Here is a 22,696-nt window from a genome sequence, read left to right on the forward strand (position 1 = left end):
AGTAACAAAGAGGACATACAGTATGTGATATATGACTATGTCACTTTACATGAGCTTTTTCAGCAGATTTATGACTGATTGAACATTTTGAGCGGGTGAAAAAATGATCTGTGATTATACAAGGTAAGTTATGTGTGATGTAACCAATGAAACGAAAGTAGGACACTGCCTGATAATACTGCTTTGGAAGATGTGCATCAAAGTCAGCAAAACTTTCACTGTGCTCATGAGAGGACTGATTTTTTTCCACATCTATCTCTATGAACACCCTGAGAGAGCTGTGGGTTACTCATTCCTGCTTTCCATGCAGGCTGTAATGCAATCCCTTTTTTAAGACATTATAAGAAAGAGGAACAAAATACATTGTCCGTGTATAGTACAAAAATGCAATGTACAGTTCAGTTAAAGCTAGCTTCTGTAGCTAAGTTAGCCCAATGAAGCTCTAGTGAAAGTTCAGTAGAGAAGACAATACTTTTCATGCTTAGGCTGCAATTTTTCTGTCTCACCCTGCCATTCACTCCATGCTCACTCTCCATCTCTAGCTGTCATTGTCTGCCGCTGTCAATTGAGTCATCAGCTGCTCTACAGCTGACTCACAATCAACCAATAGCACAGCAACAAACCTTCTCTGTCAGCCTATCATCTTACTGCTTCTCATTTTAAATATGGTTCTTTCTCTGCCTGTAGTTTTTTCATGCTGCAACTATGCTCGCCCTTCATCTCCCTATTACTGCCTAGTCTTGTCCGATTCATCAGCCTCAACAGCCGCACCAGTCATTAGCCTCAAAGTCATCTGCCACCATCACCTCGACCGGTGTCTGGACTCCAAGGGGGGATTTGTCTTGCTGCTGCTCAGATGTCCCACGATCACAAACAATCTCCCTCTGGTGTCCAAGCCCCAAAGACTTCTGTTAAATCTTAATCAGCACAAATCATCTGTTAATCCACACACCCATATCCTGTCACATTATCTTAACTTCATTCATCTGTCTGTCCTCATTGAGTCAGAACAAAACTGTCACATGTACCTACTGATGAAGTCCCAGCAACACAACTAGATGCGACCAGTGTCTGGTGTAACACAACATACAAAGTAGCACATTACTGTAATCTCATTACAATTGTCAGTAACACAGTAATATAATGCATGACTGTTCTAAATTCAGTAATCACATCACAGTTACTAATCAAACATCTATGTTGTTACTTTTGTTACACAAGTTCTTCAATTATCTGCATAATGGGCGAATTTAAAAAAATCATCAAACGTGCCAACAACGACACCATCCAGTGTGCCCATGCAGAGTTTTCTACAGAGAGTAATTAATTAAAGAAATGCGTCACTCTTTTTAAAAGTAGCAAGTAATGTGTAATACATCACTTTTTTGAGTAACAACCTCACCACTAGATGCGACTACCAGGACATATCCCTCCACCATAGCTCAGACTAAGACTTCAGAAACCTGATTTTAGCTTTGACTGGCTCACCGATAGAGGCTATGGTCAGGTTTAGAAAGGTGGTAAGAGATGCTAAAAGACTATTCTGAGAAACTTCAAATATTCACAGTCAATGGCCCTGTTTACACTGCCTGTTCAAAGTGGGAATACTGTGCCATTATCCTGCCTCACCATTCTGTATAAGAGGTACGATCTCGAAATGGGGGGACAGAGTTGCCTCACCTCTGACCCGGGAGTGGAGGTAGTAACAGCGCAGAGATAAAGTCTGTATAAACAAGACAGCCTGCAGGACGGGATCATGGGTGGCACGGGTGTGACATTTTAACGATTTGTGATGGGTGCAACCCACTGCACGCATCAACCATAAAGTGTCAGTTATTGTTTCAAAAAGCAGCAGACTCATCTTTGACGGAATGAGAAATTTAATTCTAGTTCCTAGCCCAGACAAGCAATAAACGACTGATCGTTATACACAAATGTTTGTGGTGATTGGCCATCGAAGCAAATGGACAATTATTAAACTGGGACCAGTCACAGTCTTCCCGTAATCTTTACAGCATTACAGGAACTGATTACAAGAAATGGCACTGTATCTGAACTGAGAACACTCAACCCAACTCTGTGCAACCCACTTGTGTTTGAAATTGCCTCTATTAAGCCATGTTTAATGTGCATTTGGGGTGTGTTTTGAATCTACTAAACTTTACAGCACTTGACAGAAACCCTGCCGCCCACTAGTGTTTTGGAAGTGTAACTACAGTATAAATGCTCAAACGGCATAGGCCACGTTCGTAGGCTGTGGCGTAGGGTCTGCTGCACAAGTATAAATCCCCCTTGAGGCTCTCTTTACACCTGAGTATAAACAAGGATCTTGGCATCCTTGACTATATGGATCCTTGCTGGAGAAGCAAACTTTCTGTTGCTGCTGTTACACAGGTTTGGACACAGCACCAAGTGATCATCTCTGGAGTCACTCATTTACATTTAACTAGGTGCTTCCTAACACTGGTGAAAACCTCCTAATAAACTGGATTCTGATTCTGACTGAACCTCACAACGCATTTTTTACAGAACAGGGACTGTTGATTTTGGCACTCATTTCTTACAGTGTACATATTCCAGGAGGGTACAGCTTTGGGGCCACTGATTACAGTGAGCAATGACATATGGGCATGTGGTGTTGTAGTAAGATGTCCTTGAAAAAAGTCTGAGCCTATACCTAAACTTTTTTATGCTCTTTACTGCATCTGTGTTGATGAATGAAATAAAACAGAGAAGGAAGTCAGTAAATGTCAGTTTGGTTGCAGTGTGAAGTTACAGAGTTGCCAGGAGCCATAGCAGTTTGTACAGCATGTGTTTTAGGAAGTCTTCATCTGTCTGGATTTAAGGCATTTTAAAACTTTTTGGTGTGAATATTGTATATGGAGTGTGAACATTAAGAAAAAAAAATCCAGTCTGACAGACTCACTTGTTGGTCTTTATCTTGAGGTCTCTGCCTCTCTGAAGCTCATGTCCATCTTTGTACCAGCGGAAGGAAGGGCTGGGATTCCCCGTCGCTTCGCACTTCAAGTACAGCTTGTCCCCTTCCACCAGAGACTGGCCTCGCATTAGCCGAAGCCTAGGAGCAGAGGCTGCACAGAGAGAGAGGGGACAAGAGGAAGAGAGCAGAGAGAGAAAATCAAAGCTTGCATTATTGAAATTAACTACAGACATTCAATTAATCTTTCCATTTAATTGTCTGAGTGTGTGTATTGTTGTGTTTGTGTGTCCATGACTGTGTGTGTGTGTGTGTGTGTGTGTTTGTGTGTGTAGCTGATGAAAATCTGTTAGCGAGGGTTCAGATGTTGGGGTCAAAATCTGAGGAAACAGGTCAGAGTTCACATGAGAGATGGCTAAAGAATGGAGGAAAATCAATGATACAATACACATACACACACACACACACACACACACACACACACACATGCACACACCTAAGAAAATCACTTGGGTATGGTCTGAATCCTGAAAAGCAAAGACAAAGTGAAAGCTTATAAAGAAAAAAATCTTCTCTCAGAAATGCTCTGCAGTAGATTTTCACTATGGAGCAATGTGGGTGTGTTTACGTGTGTGTACGTGTGTGTGCGTGCATGTGCTTCATCAGTCTCAGGAGAGTTTCACTCTCTCACTTCTCTCCTCAAAAACTACAACAGACTGCATCACTGACACCAGCTCAGGCAACACAAGCACACAGAAGCTAAAGCAAAGAGACAACTCAGCACCATCCATTACCATTTATACACACACACACACACAGCCAATGAAGCACCCAGCGTATTTTACACACGTGTGCACAAATGTGGGCCTAACACACACACACAAACACACAGTGTTTAAGTGCTAGCACATGCTTGATCAACTGTGAGGCAACTGTTGTATAGACCCACAGCTCCTCACAGTACTGCTGCATCCTTCCATCTATATACTGTGGGTCTATATGTTGGTGTATGTCTCGTAAATCTTGTGCATTTTACACAAAATACTGAATACTGCATGCCGCATATCCCACATAGTTATGTTTTAATTTTAGTATGAGAACTTCAAAGTCCTCTGTGTCTTTCTGTCATGCAGAACACACAAGTCTTACTTTAGGATTTCAAAACTAAATGTGATGTGATGGGTGGTCTGAGTGCTAAATTCATCGCAGATTATTAGGATTTGCCAATCTGTCAGACCTTGATCGATGTAATTTCTTCCTGTTTCAGAGCCCAAAAAGTGGGAATTTTTTGAATTTTAAAATTAACAACTGCAATTTAGCATATGTTTTTGATTGGTATTGAAAATACGAAATTAACTGCTGCTTGCACACACAAACACGCACTCACACAAAATGATGGGATCTGCGATAGGTCAGATCCATCAGTCACTATTGTTAATCTCAGACTGAATCATAAAGTGATAAGTGTAAGAAATTCCATGAAAAGATCAAGACCAACAAGAACTGTAAGCCAAAACCTGACACTTCTGATATTAATCCACCACTAAAAATAGTCCCCACCAAATGAACTAAAAACTGCAGTGCCTAGCTATTTAAGGAAATCACAAGAAAATTAAACCATTTACTCGCAATCCCTTTTGCATCTTCAGTAGGAAAAAATGTGTTTCTAACTGAGAACCACAGACAGACAGTCAGAAGGTATTACAATGCAGACTCATGCATTGCTTGTTCTGCTCTCTTTAAGAAAAATTTACATTAATGGCAGCCTTATCACACAAGTGGATGTTAATGGGGGAAAAACCACAAACTCAGAATGGAGGTAGAAAAAAAAAAGAAAGAGAGAACCTCTATGAAGTACCGTCCAAACAGCTTGCAGTTATGTAAGTAGGATTTAAGTAGGATTTTTAGACTCACAACAGAACAAGCAGCACATCTTTAAATCCAGTTCTCACATTTTGTGAGATTTAGTCTTGTCACAGACTCGACACACACTCTTGATGTATAATTCCACGTCACACCAAAGTAAATCATCTCAACATCACCAGATGCTGTCTCTCTCTCTCTCTCTCTCTCTCTCTCTCTCTCTCTCTCTCCCTCCATGGCTCCTGGCTTGTGATGAGTTATGCTGAAGAATAGCACTAAGTGTCACTGTCATCATATATTTTTGGGAGCAATTTGCCTGCTATTTTTGGTATTTTCAAGAAGCTGGTACTTTCTCTTCTTTTCCAAGGCTCCAGATGCCACAGTCTGTGTAAGGACTAGATCCAGTGTTGAATCTTGACTTGGCTCAACTAGACTTGGGCTTGGCTGGTGCTCCCGTTGACTGATGAAACCAAACAAAGAAAAACAAGTGAGAGACGAGACGCAGCAGGCAGCTGTTTACTGTGAAAATGCTCTGATAAACCCCCTGCACTACTTGCTTTGCACCAGACAGAGGACAAAGTCAGTGATGAGCTGATGAACATTCTGGAACAGTAAGCTAAAGAGTTGGGTGGTGGAGACAAATAACAGCTAAAAGAAGACTACTGGACTTCGTCCTATAGTCAAAGCATGACTGTAATGTTTGACGCTGGATGTAAATAGGCAACTGTTTGCTAACATGTTCACATAACAGCTCAACTTTATATTGCGAGAACATGTCAGTATTAATGTACTTAACTGCCTCCGATGATCTGAAAAAATTGATTAATGCTTCTTAAAAAAAGTTCTGTAAATATAATATTTTCTGCAGTAAGAGTAGTTCACTGTGTGTGCCAGTATACTCCCCAAGAAGTGCTTTTCAGATGGTTGATAGTTTCAGAAACCCACTCCCCCTGAACACCTTCTGTGTGTGACCCTTTTGGTAACTTTTCTGAAACTGACGAGGCAACAATCACACCCACTTCACGCTGTGATTGGCCAGCGTGCAAAGTTAAATGGTAAATGGACTGCATTTACATAGTACTTTTCTAGTCTGCATGACCATTCAAAGTGCTTTATAACACCATTCACACACACATAAATAAGATGGTGGTTGAGGTTACAATACAAGGTGCCACCTGTTCATTGAATAAACATTCACACTCACTCACACATAGCTGGCACGGCTATCAGGAGCAATTTGGAGTTCAGCATCTTGCCCAAGGACACTTTTGTTATGAAGACTGCAAATGCCAGGGATCAAAGCACCAGCTTTCCAATTGGTCGAGCCACAGCCGCCCCATGTAAGACAGGAGCCAGGGTTTGAACTGCCTCTCTTTAGCAATCTTTTCTTTTTCTTACACTTTTCTTTTAATTTTTCACGTGAACAACCAAGTGCAACACTAAGCCTCGACACTCTTGCACAAGACACTGCTAAAAATGTGCAACGTTACCCAATATTTAAACAATTTTGTGTCTCAGCTTCGCTATGACAGCCGGCTTTTCACCCCACCTTCCAATGTGACCACTCGAAACCTCCTTCTGATGTCATCGGACATCATGTTCACAAACTACTTTTTTTGGAGTACTACCTGACCTTTACACTCTTGGTTGACACTCCTTTAATCTGCCTTGCCACGTGAATGCTAAAGGAAACACATAATCATCCACATACTTTATGCTGCTTTAAATCAATACGATAGGTCACATCTATCAGGAGCCTGTTCTTTTTCAGCCCTGCTTCAGAACGACACTGGTAGAGGTACACTGTGTGTAACTCATATTTAAAACAAGGATGAGTTACCAGGAACCGTCATTATATTTGGGAAAAATGCATTAAGTCAGAACTCACCAGTTAACTCTCTTTACTCTTGTCGTGACAAATAGTTTTTCAGAGGACAATGAGCAGCCTGCTTGCTGTTTTTATCCAGCAGTTTGCTATGGATATTTTGCAGGAGACAATGAGGGAATCATGGGAACTGTAATCTAATAACGATGTACCATATGTGGAAAAGAGATGAGATTTCATCATGGGAGGGGCGACTTTAGGCCAATTCCAGCAGTACAGATTTGACATTTAGATTCACAATGAGGAAATACCTCTGAGAATGATAATCTTTGTTTGTATTGCACTTTTCAAAAGCAAGTTACAAAGTGCTTCACAGTCAGTAAATACATTAGAAATAATCAGCAGTAAATTAACTAGAAATGCCACCAAACAAAAGAAAGAAAACATAGCAAGGGGACATAAATACCACACTACAGTCAAATACATATATTAAACCTCTTGCAAAGACACCGATTTAGCTACCCTGTCAGAAAACACTTCAGCATTATTGATAAAAACACAAATCAGTTAAGTACGAGTGTTGCACTGCAAAGTTACTCTAACATATTTGTTTCATTTTACTGTGGCACTGCTGCACATAAGGCACATAAGGAAACATAAGGCTCAACTGATGTGAAAAACCAGACAGAAATGGTAGTTGTGAAACCAGTAAGTCCATGAGGTTGGCACTGTCATACATGACATCAATGTACTGTAGTTACTGTTTTCGTAATATCTTGCCGCAGGGACTGCTGATACAACTCCACACTGTAATAATCCAGTCTGTTCTCTGCACGTCCATCACTCTGTGGTTTGGATCAGCCACCAAACAGGACAGGGACAGAATACAACAGACTGTCAGGACTGCAGAAAGAATCATGTGTGCCAGCCTGCCCTCCATCCAGGACTTTAACACCTCCAGTGTCAGGAAACAGGCAGGTAACAACACTGCAGACCCTTCACACCCTGGACACAACCTGTTCCAAGTGCTATTCTCTGTAAGGTGCTACACAACAATGTACGTCAAAACAACCAGACACAGGAACAGTTTCCTTCCACAGGCCGTCACTGTGATGAACACTTATATCAGTCAAAAACGGTTAATGACGCTGTAACACCAACACTTCTGCTGCCTCCATTAGAGATTGTAGTTTTACAATTTTAAATGTACATTTTTTTTAAATCAACATATCATCTGGCACTGTCAAAACTATCGAAATCATAATATGGCCAAGTGCAATCCAAATGCAGGAGCTTCAAGTTTTTGATAGAGGTCAAATGAGTCACAACATACCAATATAAATTAATCTATGTACAGCTACAGAGATGCCCCCGCCTGCAAATCAAATTCCAGATGTAAAGGAACAAGCTTGTTTGGTACAGAGCCCATCAAAAATCACATCTTCATCATTAGTTTTTTTTTTTTGTAAAAATGAAATGAAAAAAATGACCATTTCCACTAACATCTTGACTCATGTCCCAATCACAATATCTGTCAAAACAATAAGCCCAATATTATATTGCTACTTATTTATTTTTGTAGGTCATTGGTGCATTTGATGTATATTTATTTAATATTCATATTCCTTTCCATATACTTGTGTATACAATTAGTCCTGTCGATTCTTCAGGCTACTGTTATTTGTCCAGCCTTGTTGTCCTTGCTCTGAGCTGTCTATTTCTAAGTCCATTGGACCTATTGCCTGCACTGGGATACGTTGTAGCAGCAATCCTATCACTTTCAGAAGCTCTGTAATAGCAATTTATCCATTCATTCGTGTTAAAAAGAGTTGTTGTAGTTTGCTGTTAGCTGAAGCCTGTTAGCTGCATGGGTGACATTAACCCCTCCCCTCTATATTTTTATGGATACCAATTTTAAAACATAGTGTACTGTTAAAATTTCAAAACTCAAAAATTATATATATAACATATATATTATTTAAACATTTCAATTTTATTCCATCTCTTAAGCAAAACATGAGGGTCTTTGTTTTTGTTATTTCTTACATTTTCTTCATTTGTTATGAAGTTGAGTTTATTTTAAATTATTTTCATATTATTAAATATATTTTCTGCAATTTTATAATGAAAATCTGGACAACATATTGACCCCATGCTACCTGTGCTGTTTGGAAAGCCAAAATAATGAGTAGAATATCTTGAGTGCAATAAATAATGTGTAGATTGAACTTTGCACACTTGGATAGTACTGTAAGGTGCATACTCAGCAGTCCATTGAGATATAACGTTGGCTATATATATATATATATTTTTAACTTCTTTTTCACTTTCTTTATTGTGCATAAATATAATCAATTTACATAAATACAGATACTTAGTCAGTAAAAAACAAAACAACAAAATAAACAAAAGAATAATCTGTTTACATTTTATAATGAGTTTTTGTTACATGCATCATCTTATAATCATATAACAACTCAAAGGAATTAATAGCTTTTTGTACTAAACATTAGATAACATTGTGCTATATTGTTCAAGTTCACTAATAAAGTGCAGGAATGTCTGTTCGGTCTCCCTCCACTTTTTCATTATAAAGATGGAATTTTTCAAAAAATAATTAATTTGTATAGTATAAATGTTATTACAAATCTTATCTTGACTAAAATACAGCATTACATCAAACATATTTATTTCAAACTTTCATCTTTAGTTTCTTTTGAGATAGTTTGCAACATTAATCCAAAACATTCTGTTGTAGTATAGGGAGAAAATAAATGAGAATTCCTCTTTTTCCAGTCCACAGAAATCACACTTATAATCTGTATTCAGCTTGAATGTTTCTAACACAAACTTAACCGAGTAAAAACTGTGTAATATCTTGAAAGATACTTCCTAAAGCTTGTTATTTACGCAGTATTTAATTTGACTCCTTGACACGGAAATAGACAGGAAGTGACATCTGAGGTGTCGCCTAGTCCCGCCCTACCGTGCTGTGATTGGCTAGTACGACTGTGCTGTGATTGGCTACTACTCTTATGGCGACACATTGAAGTTTGACGCGGTTATAATTATCCAATCACAGCACGGTAAGTCGGGACAAGGCGGAACACATCTGGAGGGGAAAAAAAGGGCGCTTCATTCATTCACTCCTCGCGATAGAGAAAAATTGTGGAGAGAATTTGTGCACACGGGAGTAACTGTTGTTTTTTTGAGACGTCGTTTGTTTTATTTATGCCTTGACTAAAATGGATGTAGAGCCCAAAAGAAGCTCAGAAAAATCTTGTGCATCTCTTCTGGAAAGTGACGATGATGAAGAATCAGGAGCAGAGAGCTTCCTCACAGATGAGGAGATGGCTTATCAACAGGGACTCGATCCGGCTGAGGATTTGTAAGCGGCCATTCATGCTCACTTCATTTGAAATAGAAATGAAAATACATAACGTTACATGGACATGATTTTATTTTGTACAATTATGGATCATTTAGGCAGTGACGCTGTTTATGGTGTTATCGAGGTATTAGATGATATTCTTAACAGTTAACCATCCCAAAGTAACTTACCTACACCAGCACAAACTTAGGGTCACAGTGTAAAGTTCAAAGGCTGTATTCACAAAGCTTCCTAGTGCTAAGAGTTGCTCCTAGTGAGCAAGAGAATTTCCCCTTAAAGTTAAGACTAGGTCCTTGTAAAGATAAAAGTTATTCACAGAGCATCTTAGACCTTAAGACAGCTCCCGAGGTGAAACACTGTTAGGAGCAGAGAGGAGGACTTTTAAGAGACTTAAGAGTTTCCTAAGCAGAGGAGAAAATGGTGGAAACCCAAAGAGGTCGGAGAAATGGTCTCTGAACACAAAATGACAGTGAGTAAATGAAATGCTACAGGTGAGATTGTGCAGGGATATGTGTGGTCGATCACCTAACAAAATAATGCTATAATACCAGAAATAAAATCATCACAATACTAAGATATTTGAAAAACTGGAAAAATGCAAGAGTGCAGCAGTAATGACTTTTGTCTGTCTCAACCTTCCATCAGCAGAGTGATCACATTAACAATGACAACACTTTCAGTCTCATATTGTGATGCAGTTCATTTCATTACCACTGGGTGTCCACACCTTGCAGGCCCACAAAAGGGTGTGTCTGTGACAGCCAATCACATCTGTTACAAGAAAGCATCACACCTAGCAACAAGTGTTGCATGGTATACTGGTACCAACGGTAGACCACGGTACTTAAACACCACGGTACATATGATACCATAATGTTGGAGTACCGAAGTACCATGGTACCTCACGGCACCACTACTGTGGGATAAGTTCAAAGTCCAATCGCAAGCGGGTGAGTGTCCATGCGCCGTCCAATAACGGCTCACGCGTTGGCCACTTGGCAATCGATATGCTGCTGCAGTGGTTTGTTTTCCAGTGACATTTCAGGTATTAGCTGAGCTATTGAGTATCTTTAAGCAGTGGAAGTTAATATTTATTTCTTTTTACTTGTAGGCTAGATTTGTTTATATATGCTACAGTGATTTGTTTTCCACAGAGCTCTACAGTGCGAGCATTTTACTCGCATTTGCAACTAAAAATAGTTTTGTGCGAGCAAAAGAAATCATTCAGGAGCACGCTGAATGATTTCTTTCGCTCTCACAAAAGAAATCATTCAGGAGCACGCTGTGCGAGTACAGATTTCAACCAGCAGCAGAAACGAAAGGCAAATCCTGTCGGTTGTGGGTTGAACGGGGGTCACAGACAGGAATATGGCGGAGCGCTATGGCCACCGCAAGATAACGGCTTACCGGCGACCGAGAAGCCCGGCTCCAGGTCCAATAATTTCCTATTCGTTGGTGTCATGACTGCTCAAAAGTACCTGAACAGCCAAGCTGTGGCAGCACACATGTGACGTGTCAGAGGAGAAACGAGCCATTCACATTTCTCTCTTTGTGGCAGGTAACGGCCCACGAACCTCACCACAATAAAGGGACTGTTCTTAACTTATCAGAGGAGGAGGGTGGCTGGTTGATATTTATTTATTTTATTTATTTATTTTATTTTGATCCCCCCTATGTATGAATAAGTCAATAAGTAATTTATTCCATTGAAATATCATTGATGTCTTAGGCCTATAGAAAAGTGATTTATCTTTTTTATAAATGACAAAAGGCATCTGCCTCATTTTTGCTGTGGTATTGTGATATTACTCAGAACTGTGATACTTTCACTGGTATCGTACCATGGGTCCCAATATTGGTTCCGTGACAACACTACTAGCAACAGGGTCAACCACACCTCCTCACTAAGGTAAAAGTTTCTGTCCCTTCCTTGCTCATATTTGCTCTGAGAGTTTTTTTAAATCACTCTTAAGCTAAGACTCCGTACTAAAAGTTTTTAGTCTAAGTTAGGAACTCTCTTAGAGTACTCTCAGAATGTTTGTGAATATGGCCCTAGATCTTTATCTTTATCCTATGTAGTAGGACATGGGACACACAATAGTGAAAGTAAGCAACCAAATAAAAAAAGATGTAGCTATTCATTATTCAAAGTTAGCAAACTTTGGAATAGTAGCCATGATAAACAGATAGAGAATGTGGGGGGTTGGGCCATCTTCTGTGTGGTGGATTTCAAGCAATCCCAGCATTGGCCTCATCCTGTGTGAAATGTACAACACTGCTCAGGTATGTATAATCTGATATTTCAAACCTTCAATCTCTCTAATGATCTTTATTTGCTTTACAGAGATGACGAGCAACAAGATGCAGAAGAGCCAACCACCTCTAGGAGAGATCATGGACATGGGCAGCCTAAAGAACGATCTCATTCACCACACAACAGGGCCCAGGGAGCCAGGTCCAGGCAAGCACAGGGTTCACCAAGAGACCAGAAAAAATCCAGATCCAGATCTCCGCTGGAGGCACGCCCACAGCCAAAATACTCAGCTGCCTCCTGGAAATCTGAGACAGAACCTGATGTACATCCAGAGCCAATGAAGTTTGCCCCAGCAAGACCTCCTGGTCATCAACTGAACTCAAACACTATATACACTCCACTGGACCTTTTCAAACTGTTTTTCAGCAATAGTGCAGTTCAGACCATTTGTCAAAACACAAATAAACAAGCTGCTAAAAACATTACAAAAGGCAAAAAATATTCTTGGACTGACATCAACAACAAGGAGTTTTTCAAGTATGTGGGACTGAATTTCTTCTTATCTTTGGTGAAAATGGATACTGTCCAGGATTACTGGAAAAAGAATACTATTTTCAGTGTGCCATTTCCAGCCAAAGTGATGCCACGGGACAGGTTCAGGGCGATATCTTGGAACATCCACATGAGCGATCCTGAGAAAGATGCTGAGAACGACAGAAAGAAGGGAACACCAGAATATGACCGGCTGTTTCGACTGAAGCCCCTTATGGACACCTTCAAAGACGCTTGCAGAGCATTTTACCATCCTAGGCAGAACCTTTCAATTGACACGAGAATGGTGGCAACAAAGGGCCGAAATGTAATGCCAAGAAATACCAAAGCCAAGCAGAAATTCAAATGCTTTGTTTTGGCAGACAGCAGCAATGGCTACACCTTGGACTTTTCTGTGTACACAGGAAAGTCACAGTTTGCCCCAGGTGTTGGACTTGCATATGACTCTGTCATGTCCCTGATAAAGTCAACATACCTGGGCAGCGGCTTTCATCTGTTTGTGGATGATTTCTACACCAGTCCAAAACTCTTCAATGATCTGTTTAGCCTGAATATCGGAGCATGTGGCACATACAGAGACAATAGAAGAGGATGTCCCCGCACAGACTCAAATGCTCTGAAGAAAAATGATCCTACAGGCACCATCAGGTGGATCCGTGACGGTCCACTGGTTTTTGTGAAGTGGATGGACACTCGTGAGGTGTCTGTCTGCTCTACAGTCCACGAGGCATTCTCACAAAGCACTGTGCACAGGAGAATGAAAACTAAGAATGGCAACTGGACCACCAAATCCATCCCATGCCCAACACCAGTTATGGAATATAACAAGCATGTGGGAGGGGTTGATTTGTCTGACCAGCTGATCCAGTCCTACTCCGTACATCACAAGAGCGCGCGCTGGTACCGGACATTGTTCTTCCACTTCCTTGACATTGCAGCCACAAACAGCTTCCTGCTGCACAAAGAGCTCTGCGGAGAGAAGCAGGAGGAACCTATGACCTACAAGGCCTTCCTGCTGGAGCTGACAGCCCAGATGTGTGGCGTCACAGCCGTGGTCCCTCCTGCGCAGGGACACAGTGGCCACTTACCCGTGGCAATCTCTGATCAACGTGATGCAAGCAAGAAGGCCACATATGGACGCAGGAACTGTGTAAACTGCAAGGAGAAAAGGGGGGGGAGGCAGGTAACCCCCTGGAAGTGCATGGAGTGTGATGTGGCCCTCTGTCTAATCCTAGACAGGAACTGCTTTCGGGATTGGCACAAGTAACACTTTACACACAAAAAACACTCGGAACTCTGAAAGAAATATAAATAGTTTTTGATATTTGTTGGCCACAATGTTTATTTTTCTCTGATCACCAAGGCCTATGAGAACAAAAGTCTTGTCCACTGTATACTAAATATCAGTGTGATTCAATTCCCATTTTTGTTTTTCGGTTGAATCTATTGGTCATATAACTATTAATGCATTCATGTGACAGCACTGCAGCATACATATTCTAGTAGCCCAGTTTGACCTGGAAAAAAAAAACCCACCAGTGCAAGACGACTGGGCATGACAGTGTTGAGGTTATACATGCGTTATTACAAAAAGACACCAGGCGAACCAAAAATAGGAAGAAATGGCTTAGACCAATATGTGTGGGAGAAAGGGAGTGAGGTGTTAAAATGAAATTTAGGTCTCCACAGATTGGAATGTTTTTTCTAAAGCTTGGCAAAACACGCACACGAGTAGGAGGTTAAGACACACAGGAGGAGAAGGAGAGGACAGCCAGTTTGTCCATACATCCACTGTTTAATAACAGCCAGTCCTTCTGTCAATCTATTAATCAATCCCTCCAAACTACCTCAAGTGGTCAATTTAATCACATTTGCAGGAGCAGCACAGTTTTTGTGTCTCAGTGTTGTTCCCACTGTGAGGCCAGAACTCTACAAGATGCCTCTTTTAAAGAAGTAATGTCCTCAGATTCTCTATAAACATAAATAAGGTTAGTCTGTGTTCATCAGCACATTCTGTGATAGAGGGTTGGTAAACAGTAGGGAACAGCATGGAGGCCTGTAAAAATGTTGCAGTAGTTTCTTCTTTATATATTTCTCTAACTTATTCTGTCTCTTCTTCAAAGTATGTGCAGACTAACTTGGAACGATGTTTGGGCGCTGTTTGGAAGTTGATGGACGGTATTCTGTGATGGAGCATCATTGCATCTCGCCAATAAAGGGGTTAAAATTAACGTGTTCAGCTGGTTATTGTGTTCAGAGCTGGAGCTGTCAAATACCCGTGACTAAAACAGATTCAATTCGGTTGTGAGTGCTGATTGTAGCCTTCCCATCACATACAAAACCAAGATATTAACGGGTGTTAGTGGGGGGTTTTGTGCGGTGATAAAGGGGCTATAGCGATAATATAATAGGAGCAGGAGAGCCACACATTTCGCATTTAGGGTAAAGCAAAATACTTTTGTTAAGGTTGTGTCCTTATGATATATTTCTTCTTGTATGACTGTCTAATTTGGGTACACCATGACTCTAGGCAAAAAACAGGACATCTTCACTTTTCCAATATTTAACCAAAACCATACAAGTTCCCTAATGTTGTAATGTGAAATCCAGCTGCCTCGCAAAGCAACGTGATTTGTGCAGACCAGAGTTGGGTGTAATGCGTTACAAACTTTTTGCAGTAACGAGTAACCTAACGCGTTAGTTTGCTGTTTGAGTAATCAAATACTTAAGTACATTTTCAAACAAGACATCAGTTACTTCCGTTACTTTTAGAACGCTGGTCCTTCAGCTCAGAAACAGCAACGGCTGTCGTTTGGTTCTAATAACGGAGATAACGTTAAACCTATCAATCTGAAAGAAGCCTCGGAGCTTGTGGCTCGCTACGTGGTCGGAGAAATGCTGCAGTTGTCTACGGAAGAGTCTAAGTAGGTGGAGTAGGACTCGCTGACAGGCATATTTCAGACTCAGGACTTGCATTATGCCTGGTACACACTACACGCTGGTACTCACCAATTATCCCCGGTCGTCTTTCACGGCGTGTGTGATGTCATCGGGTTATTCTTGTCCTATTTTTATCACTTTTACTATTATTTGAGTCACTGTGTCTGTTCATGTGCCAGCCGACATGTTGTTGTAGTCACCTAAAAGCGTCAGCAGATGGCAGGAGCTACATTTGAAGTGCCATATGTAAACTATCAAGCTACTGTATCTTCCACAGGAAGTTCTGACAAATATTTCAGAATAAAAGCCTATTTGGAAAATGGAGGGATTCTCTCAGCCGAGGTTATAAGGGGCTTTTAATTTGAAACAAGTGTTGAGTTTGAAATGACGGTGCGATATGTTAACTTTACAAAGACAACGGATCGGACAAAAAGTAAATATATAAACACACAGAGGGATTAATGAATAACGGACCATCTATAATGTAGTTTGTTTCAAATGAAGCTGGGAGCCTCTGCAGTTGTGGTGAGTAAAAGCCCCGCTGCTATTTGTTAATGTTATTACTTTATGTCCGACCGTGAGGATGTAACATTGTTTGCTAGCTTGATGCTAATGACAGTAATGTTAACTCAGCGGGTTGACAAAGTGCCTCTGCTGTTTCACACCATCATTTCCCCCTTTTACTCTGTGTGGTAACATCCCTAGAGGAAATATTAAAAACGCTGGGGTGTTGTCATACAGTTGTCTACGGCAGCAGATCCTTCTGTGTTTCTACTGGTCAAAGTGACGGCTGTGATGGGAGAATTGGATCTCAGTGAAGGGCAAGTGGTCCATAACTTTAATTTTGGAGACAAAAAAATGTAGGCTTAGCGCCCTGTGGTCCATTGCCCAGTAGGAAATGTAGAATACTCAAAAGTACTTTAGAAGTGCTTGAGTTACTTTTCTCAGGGAGTAACGTTGGAAGTACTTTTAAAGTTACTGATTTACTTTACTCAGGGAGTAACGCAGTAAAGTAACTGGTCACTTTTTAAGAAAGTAACGCAGTAACGTAGTTTGATTACTTATAAAGTAACCCTTACCCAACACTGGTGCAGACATGGAGGAGGAGAGTGAAGTTGAAAATACAGAAACCTGTAACACTCCATTTTGAAAATATTTTTATTATCACTCTTTTTAGTATTTTGTTTTTAACATTAGTGCTATCTCACGTGAAGCAGTTGTATTTTTTTTCTTTTGTTTGTATGGAAGTTTCAAATAAAAGACGGATGTAATCAAATGCGATGAAGTATGGTATTGATATTTCTAACCATTTCTTAATTGAATTTACAAAACAATTACTGTATAGTGTTACACATATACCATATCCATGATATAAAATTACCTTTACTGTAATATAGAGATAAAACAGTATGGACATTTCATTTTATGATTATAGTGACCAAAATGATCATGGTTATCAGTATTATAGCAGTATTTTTTAATGTGCTGAAAATGCCAAAAAAGTACTGATACACATGTTTTATATTGAAAACCACAAATAAAATTAACAGTGGTGAAAGAAGCACTCAGGTCTTTAACTCTTCAAGGAATGCCTCATACATAAAATGACCACTTATAAAACAATTAGTCATCACGTGTTACCGTGAATTCCTGGAGAAAATGTTGTTTTTGCAAGGCTACAGAAATTGGTGAACATAATCATTTATTGATTGATGGGGGACCACGATTAACAGCAGCAAAACTATATCAAAACATACGTTTACAAACTTTACAAGCTTCCATAACACGTGCATTTCACTAAAAAACTTGCAAGTATTGGAATCTGGCTTTGTAGAGAGCAGTCAGTTTTTCAGTGACAATGTATGTGTTTGGAAGTATTGAGCATGCAACCGGATAAATGAGATTTGGATTATACTGCACAAAATGTGTGAGAGTCCATTAATGTATGTTTTGCTATAGTTTTGCTGTTGTTTAACGTGGTCCCCAGTCAATCAATAAATCATTATGTTGGCTGTTTCCTATAAAGGCATGCAAAAAAAAAATTTCCTCATGAATTCAAGGTAATACAGCATGACTAACTGATTTTGTGGGTGAATTATTCCTTTTAGTAAAAGTAAAAAAGTATTATCAAAATATACTTAAGTACCTAAAGTAGACATAAAAGGACTCATCATATAGAATTTGGCCCATTTCAGAAAAATGTATATGATATCCTTAGATTATATTCATAGATACGTTAATGTATTCATCACTTTAATGCTGCAGCTGGTAAAGGTGGAGCTCATTTTAATTACTTTATACTGCTGGGTAGCTTAATCTATATTAATGCACTATAATTTATTAGTTGATTATATTTTGTATTATTAATCAAAATCTGTAAAGTAGTAACTAGTAAGTAAAGCTATCAAATAAATGTAGTGGAGTAAGAAGTACTATATTTGCCTCCAAGCTGAAGTGGAGTAGAATTATAAAGTAGCAGAAAAGGGAAATACACAAGTAAAGTACAGGTAACTCAAAGTTGTACTAAAGTACAGCACTTGGGTAAATGTACTTAGTTACTCTCCACCACTGATTAGCGACAATATGCTGTTTGTGTTTGCCTAAATATTAAAATAATAACAGCCAATACCAAACGAAAATATATGAAAATCATAGCAAATATGCATAAACAGGTATGTGTCACTGTAGTTAAGGACACAGGACCAGTAGCATCAGTGGGTTTGCCAAACACGGTTTTAATGATGATTCACTCCGAACTGTTGGGGAATTTCACCACGAGTTATCATGAAATCAGTAACACGTTTCACACTACTATGATAGAATATTTTGGCCATATCAGCCACCCCTACAGCGAACATAATCCAGGCAGCCATTAGTTTCCTAATAAAATGTAACTGGCACAGTCAAGTAGTAATTTCTTGGAGAAAAGGATGGAGCAGGAGAGCCACCGATTCTACAGTTGAGACAGAGCAAGAGAAAACAATTTTGCAATGTATGTCATTCTGTATGATTGTTCAGTGTAAGTCCAACATGGTGAGTCATTAGAGGAAGCCTGACATTTACTTTTTATGTTTCAGGTCGCTGAGATATATCCTGCTGTGAAAACTCTATTGTAATACCAGGAGTACACTGGAATCACAGCTCCCTTTAATTTTATTAGTGACATAATGACCAACAACAGGTCCTCCTCGGGCAAATACCAACAGGAAGGAAATGAGATATATATATGGCAAAATGACCAGTGACATCATAATCATCTAATCAGATCAAACTCTATTTACCTGCCGTCTATACCCTGACATGCTATAATGTCAATTACATTTTACCATAAAGCTAATTAGATCAACCAAAATGGGTTTTTGAGGGAATTCATCCTTTAACAAATTATTCTGTCTTAAAGAAAGACTGGAAATACATACTAGGTAATTTAAATAATTCCCATATTCAGGTATTTGCATTAAATTATTATTAAGTTCTCACAACAAAAAAATCTAAGGTAAGAACAGGGTCTGAAATGAACAACCGAGTGCAAGTTTAACGTTGCATAGCTTGCACTGCACATTCTTTTGGTTTATTTTGTCAAAATACTTCTACACAACACTCTTCTGCCTCATCACCTGTAACATTAGACTGAGTGATGTATAACTGGAAATGCTGAATGTTATCTGCAACTGCGCAGATCTATCATTTTTGCTATATGGATCTGTGCAGATATTTAGGCGTGGGGAAAAATTGATACAGCATAGTATCATGATATTATGTGAAGAATAGTGTATCGATACACAGACGCCAAGTATCATTTTTTTGTTAAATAAATGACTAATCCTGCGAATACAAATTTAAACTTTTGGTAGCCTACTACATTAATAAAATCTAAGATTGCTTTTGTAGTTCATTTGATCAATTTTGCTGCTATAAAAGTGATTGATGTGAGAAACTTTCTCGTTAAAACTTTACCTATTGCACCACTAACTGCGCTGCCAAGCAGATTGTGTCTCGGTGCTCCGGTGTTATTTGCACATATTTTAAATGAGGTAATATGCATATATTTGGCGCAAAATTGCCCCTTTCTATGCAAATGAGCCTCATTGATAAACAAAATCTAATTCACTAACACCAGCACTAATAGCCACACGCAGTTTGAGTGAAGTAAATAACGTCTTTAGAAAGCTGGTGCAAACTGGGCGCTCCTCTGTGGAAGCCTCTCGCCCAGACTTTCCAGTGATCATGGCAGCAGTGATCGTCTGTTAAATCAGTCTGTAAATAATATTTTGACATTATTATTATAATCATTATTACTTTAATGGCATCCAAAAATACTGATGCGTTCAATAGGTGACAGTCTGCGGTCGTTCTCAAAACGCACTTCTGTCACGCACTTCAAAAGCAACTTTCAATAATTTATTTTATGAAACGGGGGAAACAAACGTGAACAAAAACTGTTCCATAATTCATATTAAATTCAAAAGATAACGAAAAAACAGCTACAAGTGAGATGGAATAGCGATAAAGTGGTCAAACTTGGTCAAATCCACAGCCTCAACCCATCCGACACTGTTAGACTGACTCACCAGCAGACGTCACTACATGAGGGTATACAGTATTCAGTACTTTGCCAAACACTTACCATGCCATGCCATGTGGCTAATTGCAATCAGGGGCAAATCAGGGGCAAACTGCACTCAGCTGCCAAACTTTGTGGGCATGTTTGCGCTGGTATATCATTAGCGCAATATCCTTTGTGAATAGGACGTTAAGACGGAGCAAACTGCGGGTGCAAGTGAAGTGCAATTCAAGGTGCTATCAGTGGCCACAGTACATTCTTTGTGAATTCGGCCCTCAGTTACATCACTGTATCACTGTATGACATCACTGTACCCTGTCCAAAATAAATAATACGGTCAATATAGTTAAGAATTTCCTGTTGATATCGAGCCTCTGTGGGGTATGCCAGTACCCCACCTCGCAACCCACAGGACTCAAATGGTCTGCAACCAAAGCCCTGGTGCCAGGAACCACAGGACAGTTCCAGAGGTCCTGAGTCCATGCCTCAACAGGGCATGTTCCTTGGGCCATCGACCAATATTGCAGTGTGGCATGTCTTGCTGAGGGGGCCACTGCCAATGAGGAGTGCCGTTGCCATGAGGGGGCGTACTTGATCTGCAACGGTGTTTGGGGTGGGCGGTGAGTGTCAAGTGGGATCCACATGAATGCCAGGACCAAAGGTTTCCCAGTAGAACATTGCACTGTAATGAGATGGTCAATGTTATTCACTTTAGGGGCGCCCAGTAGCTAACCTGGTAGAGCAGGCACCCCATGTACAAAGGCGGTGTCCTTGCCGCAGCGGCCGAGGGTGCCATATCAACAAGCAGCCCTTTGCTGCATGTCAAACCCTCTCTCCCGTCTCATGCTCAATCTCTTGTTCTATCAAACAAAGGCAGAAAGCCCAAGAAATTGTATTCACCTCACCTGTCAGTGGTTTTAATATTGTGGCTAAATGGTGTACATTGTTTTCGTTTAAAAAAAAAATACAAAAATGCAATTACTCTATACGTTGAATGAATACTGACATCCAAATTGAGTACTCAAGTACTCATACACATCCCTAATACTCTTTGTCAAAACAAATCAAATCACTTTGCCAGTTGGATGTGATAATCTCATTTGTTTCTGATGCAAAATCACTTCCTAAAAACAAACTTGCAGAATGAGGCCAAATATTCTGCTAGTTTTCAAGGAAATCCTTGAAACAAGATGATTTGCATTGGGATAAGTGAAATTATTTTACCCCACTGACACATATTTTTTTCTTGTTTTAAGAAAAATAACACTTCTAGACTATATTTGTAAGATGGATACTATGGCAGCAGCTCCGCTTAACAACCATCCAGATGAGACTCATCACCTGGTGAGTCTGAGGTGAGACTGTCAGGCTTTTATGCGGCTAAGTGTGGAAACGAGTGGTGAAAGTCAGCCTGAAGCAGCTGTGAGTGGTGAGCCTGGATACCAATGAGCACATCCCTCTCTGGGACGCTCTCCTCAGGCAACATGGAAGTTTTTGTCAGCCTGGGAATGTGAGCTGAAAACCAGAAGGAAATTACCCTTCATGGATGTGACGTCCGCATTACATGAGTGTGACGGTGTCGGATTGATTGAATCGCTACAAATTCCCACTCCAATTTGAACTCATTTTCAACATCTGACGTAACACTTCAAGTCACTTAAGGTATTCGAACATCCCTCTGAGTTTGTCCTTCCAAAATAACTGATCAACTGAAATCGATCCCAATGAAAAGGAGCAATAATGCATGTTCCTGCGTGTGTTGTTGTAGTTTCGTTTTCATCAGACATCAAAATGACTACAGTTCATCATCAAACACATTCTACTCTAATGACCAAATGCAAACTAAATTCAAAGCAGATCAACACAGACCTTCACTGCTCTTATTTAAGATGTGATGATTAATTCATAAATTAATTAGATGGGCTCATTCTTAATGCTTGAATCTTTAATTACAGTTACTCATAGGCTTAAAAAGCTGTAAAACATATAAACAACCTTTCTGCTCGCTCCACTGTTGCTGCTCGATGTTCCAAAACCAAATCACAAATGCTGAGGAGGAGGAATTTACTGTGAAGGGTTCTCCATTAAGTCTTAAAACCACTCTCTCTGTGCCAGGAACACATTAGCACCTATAGGGTACATAAGGACACTGGACAGATGATGTTTTAAATAAGTAATTCAATTGATATTTCGATCTCACCTCATTGCCTAGACCTTCATTTTCACTGCATTAATTACCAGAAACATATGTAAGACAGCACAGGGATCCTGCGACAGGGCAAAAAAGGTGACTGAGTGTGCATAAAACACAACATCTTATAAACACCTGAGACTCTCCCACTTTGATAAATACATGGAAAAGTTATTAACTC

General features: G+C 39.9%; 1 protein-coding gene across 4 annotated transcripts in view; it reads right to left on the reverse strand.

The window, feature by feature from the left end:
- Positions 1-22,696, reverse strand: part of nrg2b (neuregulin 2b) — an 86,482-nt gene that overhangs the window by 40,395 nt on the left and 23,391 nt on the right. For all 4 annotated transcript variants that reach the window (XM_078169198.1, XM_033633095.2, XM_033633094.2 and 1 more), the window contains exon 2: positions 2,927-3,089. In XM_078169198.1, coding sequence (XP_078025324.1) covers positions 2,927-3,089 — 163 coding nt within the window. The remainder of the gene's footprint in view (positions 1-2,926; positions 3,090-22,696) is intronic.

Source organism: Epinephelus lanceolatus, chromosome 7 (assembly GCF_041903045.1).
Source record: "Epinephelus lanceolatus isolate andai-2023 chromosome 7, ASM4190304v1, whole genome shotgun sequence".
Taxonomy (NCBI): Eukaryota; Metazoa; Chordata; class Actinopteri; order Perciformes; family Serranidae; genus Epinephelus; species Epinephelus lanceolatus.